Source organism: Anarrhichthys ocellatus, unplaced genomic scaffold, assembly GCF_004355925.1.
Source record: "Anarrhichthys ocellatus isolate YVR2014 unplaced genomic scaffold, GSC_Weel_1.0 scaffold1, whole genome shotgun sequence".
Lineage (NCBI taxonomy): Eukaryota > Metazoa > Chordata > Actinopteri > Perciformes > Anarhichadidae > Anarrhichthys > Anarrhichthys ocellatus.
The window spans coordinates 16,208,979-16,217,197 of record NW_022280031.1 but is presented as its reverse complement, the minus strand read 5'-3'; the positions used below and the strand labels follow the sequence as shown (position 1 = coordinate 16,217,197).

Below are 8,219 nucleotides of genomic sequence, written 5' to 3'. Positions count from 1 at the left end.
GTGTGTGTGTGTGTGTGTGTGTGTGTGTGTGTGTGTGTGTGTGTGTGAGTGTGTGTGTGAGTGAGTGAGTGAGTGAGTGAGTGAGTGAGTGAGTCAAAGTAAACTGCAGTGTGTTTGTTCATGTTAATGAAAGAACTCATTGCAACAGTGACACTCATTGATGAGTTTTCATGGTATTTGTTGACAATAAGAAACAATATCACCAGACTTTACCTTTTAAATGAACGACTACCTGCCACCATGACTTATTTATGTCCATTAATAACACAATCTGGTCGACGTTGTGTTTCCCCCAAAAACACACTGCACCTGTTGAAGCAGAACATGTGTAGGAGATGAGGTCACACGATGACATCACAGTTTTTAAAGTGGTGATAACGAGAATCGGATCAATTTTTTTTTGTCCCTGACAGTTAATAATAATAACCTGTTTTATTTGAAGTGGCTGCTGCTCACTCCGCCTCCAACATGATCTGATACTGTTAGCGAGCTCATCGCTGCTTCTGAAGACAACTTGTATTAATGTGGAGAACATGTTTGTTCATAACAACAGACTAGTTTCTTGCTTTTGCATTTTGTGCCTGTTTGTTTTTAATTTCCACAGTTTGTTTAATATGTTCAAGAAGGTCTACGATGTGTTGACTGTAGTCATTAACGACTAAGCTTCAGTGTGGAGTTCAGGTTCATGGTGGTTTAGTCGTAAACCACAGTTATCATCCACACAAGTGTTTAAGAGGCTGTTCACTCAAATCACACAAAACATTTGTTCATCGATGCCTTGTGGAATCTTAAGGATGGAATATTAGAGAAATATGAGATTTATACAATAAAGATGTAATATTCTGAGAAAAAAAGTTGTATATCGTTAAAATAAAGTTGCAGTTATGATTTAACAAACAGTCATAATGCATATAAAGTTGGACTTATCAAGAAAAAGGTTTTAATGAAAATAAAGTGAGAAGAATGTTAAATATCAGTTGTTTCTGAAAGGCTTAACGTTACTGCTATTGGTGAAAAATACATTTATTGTTTCAACAATGAAGACAGTATTTTGAAGAAGTTTTGAATATTATAAGATTGAAGTAGTTATATTCCAAAGAATAATACACAAATAAGAGCAGCACCTGAGTACTTTCCACCATTGTTCATGACCATAAACTTTATTTTTTTGCAAAATATTGACTTTTTTTATTCTATTTGGGTCCTAGATGTAGTCTCTAGTAGGTATCCTGAAATCATCAATATAATAGCATTAAATAATGGTTAACACTTGATGTGATCTTCCTCTCAGTGTCAACTGAGGACATTTATTTCCGGTTTGTATTTCAGATTTGCCTTTGAGGCAGTACTCGGGACATAAAACAGCCAAGCCGTTTATTTTGACTGGTTGACCGGCGCATGCGCACTTCGCCTTTTCTTGACTGAACGAATACAACCGTTCTGTAGGCAATTTTTTAAACTTGAATTATTTAATTAATGTAAGTGTTCGCACACGACCCTCTGGAGTAAACCGGCGGTTCTTGACGTTTTTGACCCGAGATCTGAAACACCAGAGTCCGGTTTTGGAAATAAGTGATTAAAGGAAGCAGGAGGACAATAAAAACGTGAGTGTTGTGTTCAGTTGTAGTTACAGTGCGGCTGGTTCACGTGATGTTATTTAGTCAGTATAGCAGAACATAAAACGGTAAAAACGGTCAAATATAGCGTCAGTATTACGTGTAGTGCTATTTAACGTAGCTAGCGTTAGCCACCAGCCATTAGCCATCCGTCATTTGTTCACCAGTTATCTTAGCTTAAGGCTAACGTAGTTGTACTCTTTGTTCTTTGTACTGTCGTCAGCAGTATCCTTAAACACCTGTGCATATATTTTAAATGTATTTTCTCCAGTGGTTGAGTGCGAGACAAGCAAACTTCTAGAAAAAGCGTTAAATTCACATTTGTTTAATGGAGTTTGGTGTGTGAGAGACTTCCTCAACAACAACAGTGAAACGGCTCATTTGACTGACTATCTGTTTCACTTCCTCAGTGAGAACACTTCTCTGAACAGATGTTCACATTGTAAAGTTACTACAATAGTTACTTTAAGTTAGCTGTACATTGTCCCAGGTGAAGCTTCTTTTTAGGTTCATTTAAGATTAATTTAGCCTCTGTCAAAGTCTTACTCAGTCTCTTATTAATGGTGGTGTTATAGTTGATGTTATGTGACTGATCAGGATATTAATTCTGCAGACTGTTTTTATCAATTAATTAACTAATTGTTTTGTTTAATAAATGTAAGAAAATAGTAAAACATCAGTTTCCAACAGTCCAGATGTCTTCAGATGTTTTGTCCAACCAACAGTTTAAAACCCAAAGAGATTCTCTCTACAGCAAAACATAAAAATGAAAACATTAAAATATACATTAATGTCAGCATCGACAATCAAAACAATATCTTTAATTTGGTCATTTAGTTTTTATATTTGTGGCATGCGCTCAAGATTACAATGAGAAAGCAGCAGCAGGAGGAGGATGATGATGGTGATGGCTGCTGTGTGTAACAATGTGTGTGTCACTGTTTGTGTGTTGTGTATAGGCCATAGTGAACCACCACCAACACACACACACACACACACACACACACACACACACAGAGACCATGTGGTGGTTCCAGCAGGGTCTGTGCTTCCTGCCTGCGGCGCTGGTCGTCTGGACGGCGGCGTCCTTCATCTTTGCTTACATCACAGCGGTGGTGCTGAGACACGTGGATCCTCTGGTGCCTTACATCAGGTCTGAGACACACACACACTGTCACAAACACACACTGTCACAGACACACACTGTCGCAAACATACACACAAACACTGTCTTCCATATGTAGAATTGATTTGGTCTGCACACCTTTTAAAATTAGCTAATTTGTGATATTACTTTTATTTTTTCTTTCCAATTTTTCCATGAAAATGCAGCTGAATGTCGGGCTGCAGTAAATTATAATTTTATTTTTAATTTTGTAAGTCTGCAATTGTATAAATGAATTACAAGGCCATTTGTTTAGTCTAACAAATGTTAGAAAATAGTTAAAAATCTTCAGCAATGACACCAGAATCAACCGATACACCAGTAAAATCATCCTTAAACTCTTTTTGAATTAACTTTGTTTTGTGTTGCAGCGACACAGGAACGATGGCACCAGAGAGGTGTGTGTTCGGCATCATGCTGGATGTGTCCGCTTTTTTAGGTAAAACACACTCTCTCACTCTCAGGCCGTATAAGATTATTTAATCAATAATATATATTAAAGTGAATAAGAAGTGCAGGGAGTCTGGAGAGCAGTCAATATAAATAGTGTTTCATGGAGTACTGTTACTGGATTCATAAATGCATACAGAGAGAGAGAGAGAATTTAAATTTATTATTGTGTGTGCAGGTATGGCCACAGTGTACGTGCGGTACAAACAGGTGGAGGCTCTGACGGGTGAAGGCGAAGGCGAGCTCAAGCTGAACAGAATGAACCGCTTCGGGCTGCTGCTCGGCCTGATCAGCTCCTTCGGGATGGCCGTGGTCGCCAACTTCCAGGTGAGCGCTGCTGATCAGTTCACACCTGTGCAGTGTGGGTGTGAAGTGTTGAGCGTGTCAGCAGTGAATCTGTGTGTGTGTGTGTGTGTGTGTGTGAGCGCAGAAGACCACGCTGTTCTCCATGCACCTGGTGGGGGCGGTGCTGACCTTCGGGGTGGGGGCTCTCTACATCCTGGTCCAGACGGTGCTCTCGTTCCACATGCAGCCTCACATCCACAGCAGCACCACCTACCTGCTGCGGCTCGGCATCGGGCTCTGGACTCTGAGCAGCAGCATCAGCAGTATCCTTCAACACGGGGACGGCCGGTCCAGAGCTGCTGTCCAAACCTGAGAGGTTCTTATATATAGAAGTTCAGGTTAAAGGAAGCTCAGAGTTACGGGTTATTATAAGATACTTCCTCATTAATTTAAAATCAATACTCATTCTAATATATTAAGGAATTTTTTCTATTGGTGAATATTCAAAACGCCGCGCGTTGTGTTGACGCCGCGTGTTGTATTATCGTGTGTTGGAGCAGTGCTCTGTGGTCCTCAACAGCTTCCTCTCAGTGTTCGTGTCATCGGTCATCATGTACGCCAGTCTGCCCGGAGTGGACGTCCCTCAGAAACTGCACTGGACTCCTGGAGAGACGGTCAGTTTTGCAGCATTAGAGCTGGATTTCATTTTTTTTTAGTACTCGTGCTGATATGATATCCAAGTTTGACATGTTTCTAACTTCTCAGATGTTTTATAAACTCAAGCAGCTACACAAGAACATGATCTAAATAACAATAATTACACATTTTGGTTGGTAACGCAGCTCTTTAGCAGCATTGCATTGATGTTAGTTTGTCTTTTTTCAGGGTTACACGGCTCACATTATCAGCACCGTGTCTGAATGGTCTCTGGCCTTCTCCTTCATCAGCTTCTTCCTCACCTACATCAGAGATTTTCAGGTACTATATTCAGTTAAGCAACACATTTTATGAGTTTTCTCTCTTGCTTTCTCAAAACTTTAACGCATTGTTGTACCGTATTAAAGAGAAAAGTAGCGTCACGCTCGCTTACGTCTGATTATTTTTTATTGTGTTTATATAAATATAGTTTATGGTGTTGAGGGAGGGAACTCATCCATCAAACGTATGTTTAACTTTGAACAGAGACAGGCTAGCAGTTTCCCTCCACTTCCAGTCTTTATGCTAAGCTACTTAACACATGGACATGAGATTAATATTCATTTATCTCATTATCTGAAACAGAGAGAATAAGATTTCCTAAAAATGTTGAGCTGTTCCTTTTTAAGATCTTATTAAAGATCTGGGTTGACAAATGGAGAACATGTCTTCACTTTTTATGTTCTCTGTCTTTCTGGCTCTTTCTTTCTTTCTTTCTTTCTTTCTTTTATGAAGAAAATAACTTTGCGAGCAGAAGCAGATTTGCAGAGCAGCCACCTGTACGACGCCTGGCCACACGGGGGCGGCGCATCGCCGCATCTCAAACACGACGCCTCCGAGTCGTCTCCGCTGCTGGCCGGAGGAACGTGACCGGCTGCACAGCTTCCTGCTGCTTTTAACTTTCTCTAATCATGTTTAAATGATCAGTAGACCCAAAAAACATGTCCTCCCTTCACCTTTACTGGTTTCTGTCCAGTCACATAGTTTGGAGAGATTTCTGCCTCCAAAACAAAACAGGTTTATTATTTACTAATAAAATATATAGTTTTAAAATTGAGTTTTGGCAGCATTTAAACATGACGAATAAAATCTGAACTATCAGACTGAGGAGATAATAGAGTTCTGCAGGAATGAGTCCTAAAAGATAAAATAAGGTCTGTGGTTCACACAAGTTTAAGAGATTTTAACGCTTTGCTCCACAATATAAAATGATTTTGAAGCTTCTAAGTGTCTTAAAAAAGGCGTTTGCTCATGAGACTGCTGTTTGTTTACAGGCTAACGTTAGCTCTCTACTTCTACCGATTGCATTGAAAGTTGTTTATTTGGGAAGATTAACTTGCTTTCAAAACGTGTAAGTATCATAAACTTGTGTTTCCCATAGAGCCGATTTTTCTGCATAATCTGAAATCTAATCGAAAAATCCTGTTTGCTTTTTGTTGAGGGAACCAGTGTGACGCTAACTTCTGGGTCATCCTGCAGCACTCTGTACGAGGCGAATTGGGGGATTTATTTTTTGTATTTTGGGTGAAATTACCCTTTTAACCCAAATATGAGGCTTTTCCCTCAAACTGCAACAGTCTCTCTCTCTGTCTCTGCACTTTGTCACTTATACCTTTGTTTAAAACGTTCCCACTGCACTTAACTGTCATAGGTTATACCTGAATAATGTTGCTGTAAAGGCCAGATGCCTTCCTTCATAATCCTTAAAGTACTGCATGTGCTTCCTGTAGTTGTCGCTGCTTTGCAGGTTTACAAGTCTGATAATTAAAGAATCAGCAGCCTGATGAATACCAGATTGTGGTAACAAGTGCTGCAGTGTGCCACCGGAATAATGGTCAAAAACTCCACACGGTACCGTCTCTGAATTACATCAATACGTTTATAAACTTATCAATATATTAATTATAGTTTAAAAAGTCTAATTACTCTGATGGCTCACTCCAGACTGCTGTCTGTTGACTGCCAACATATCTACCGTATTTAATCACATACAAACCTTCATAACTTCTAAAGAGTTTCTACTGTACTGTTGGTACATTATTCATGTTAAGACTAATAAAGATTTATGTCATGTTTATGTAATTACTTTTTAATTATTGAAGCTGCACTAATCAATGTTTGATATTCTCAATGATTTAACTGAGATTTAGGTTTAAGTTGATTTACTCGCCGCTCCGACATGTTCCAGGTTCTTCTGCCATCAGGTCGTCTGATCAGCTGCTTCCAACAGGTCTGACTTTAAAACAACGCGACACACATTCTGATCCGTTTGACATAAATGTCTAATGACAATATGTCCAAAACCAAAGCATTCAGCGTCCTGTGATATTTATTTACCTTCGTCCTATGGGCTTGTTTATTTAGAAATAAGCCAAATTATATTAATTATTATTACAGATGAAGAGCTGAAGCCGCAGGTGTGTCTTCATGAATACAGGTGGTAAACATCCAGCAAGTCCAGACACCGAAATATCAATCGAAAGTTCCCAGAATGCACTGCAAAAAGGAGAGTGCTCATTGACTGGATGAATGAATCAGCCAAAGCTCCATGTGGCTCTAAATATAGTTTGGTTTATAAGTTGATTAAATGCAAGAAGACTTTGCACCTCGTGAACTGCAGCTTGTTTCTCTTCAGCCTCATATCATGTCAGCTGTTTTCTGTTTGGAAGGGAGCTGAACTTTAAAGTTTGAAGAAAAGTAAGACTTGTTATTCCTTGAAGTCGACTTAAATAAACCTGTAACGCTGCAAACATTTGTATCCACCTGAAGACATTTCACTGCGTCTGTCCCTATATTTAATCTCGCCTACGAAGCCTCCGATCGACTATTTTCTTTGAACGAGGAAATGAGCACAACCCCAGAGACTCAGAGGTCGGGAACCAGCGTGATGCCGAACAATCAATAGTGTTCCGGTACCTTCTGAAAGAGAGACACACCGACCAGGTTTGATGAATAGTTTTTAATTGCTAGAGATCTGCTTGAAACTATGGCACGAGCACAGCACATCGAAGCTGCTGCAGAGAGTTTAAATTACACAAGAACAAAGTCAATCAACTCATTTCTCAGTCCTCTAAACCTGCTGGAGATCCCTTTGTTTCAAACTGAAGTCATGTGTGCACTGGTTTCCAGTTCTTTGAGGAGCGCTGGGAGGATTGTTTCTGACGGACGGCAGCGTCAGAAAAAAAAAAAAAAGACCGGAGGGTTGTAAGGCATCAGTGGGCGGGGCCACAGAAAGGCCGGCAAGCTCCGAAATTCTACATTCACAGCCGACCTGCACGTCCTGAACGAACTCTGTCCTCCTGAAGTTTAAAGGGCCGATCCGTCACAGATGATGTTCTGGCCTCGGCCCGGGAACAGCTCCATCTGCCAGTACCGAGTGTCAGCGTAGACTACAGGAGGTTTAAAGAGAACAACCGTCAACTTACTTTACTTATTGGGAAATATATTTATATGTTTTTTAGTTGTATAAAAATCTATCTGCTGTGGTTTTCCACAAGTAATCTATGTGTAAGATATTTTTCTATTCTGTGGAAACCAGACTAAAGTGTATTTGTACATTGTGAAGTTGTCTTTTTGTCGAGTTAAATGTGTTTGTGATTAAAAACGGGTGAAGCCGTTGTTACCCATGTCTCCAGGCGTCAGCCACAGGTTGAAGGAGCTGCAATGTTTCTGGCAGCGTTGAACGGGCAGAACTCGAACCGTTGGAAGCCCCTCGCCCACCACCAGCCAGCCAAACACCCCGACGCCCTGAAACACAGGACAGCAAGGCACGAGTTAGAGCCGAGGGTTCATCTGAGGAGAGTGATAGATTGTTAAAGGCTTATTATTTTACATTTTCCTGAAAAAGAAATCCCTTTCAATCATCGCTCATAACCCACTAGAGGTGTGTGTTGGTGTCTGTGTCTACAGAGACTTTTTTTCATATTTTTTACATATATATATACATATACATATACATATATATACATATACACATATATATACATATACACATATATATATATATA

The 8,219-nt window shown here is 39.9% G+C and overlaps 2 protein-coding genes across 4 annotated transcripts in view; one reads left to right on the top strand and one right to left on the bottom strand.

Annotated features, from left to right (window-relative positions):
• The first annotated feature begins 56 nt into the window (after window positions 1–56).
• dram2b (DNA-damage regulated autophagy modulator 2b) lies at window positions 57–5,409 on the top strand. Its single transcript, XM_031847822.1, has 8 exons — window positions 57–1,604; window positions 2,576–2,769; window positions 3,153–3,220; window positions 3,410–3,558; window positions 3,662–3,839; window positions 4,108–4,190; window positions 4,402–4,494; window positions 4,948–5,409. The coding sequence occupies exons 2-8, from the start codon at window positions 2,639–2,641 to the stop codon at window positions 5,080–5,082; spliced, it is 837 nt and encodes a 278-aa protein (XP_031703682.1). The 5' UTR covers window positions 57–1,604; window positions 2,576–2,638; the 3' UTR covers window positions 5,083–5,409.
• Window positions 5,410–7,156: 1,747 nt separating this feature from the next.
• cunh6orf89 (chromosome unknown C6orf89 homolog) overlaps window positions 7,157–8,219 on the bottom strand; it is a 19,697-nt gene continuing 18,634 nt past the window's right edge. For all 3 annotated transcript variants that reach the window (XM_031847788.1, XM_031847771.1, XM_031847780.1), the window contains 2 exons: window positions 7,836–7,959; window positions 7,157–7,601 (listed from right to left, as the gene is read on the bottom strand). In XM_031847788.1, the coding sequence (XP_031703648.1) occupies window positions 7,519–7,601; window positions 7,836–7,959 (207 nt within the window). In that variant the 3' untranslated portion in view covers window positions 7,157–7,518. The remainder of the gene's footprint in view (window positions 7,602–7,835; window positions 7,960–8,219) is intronic.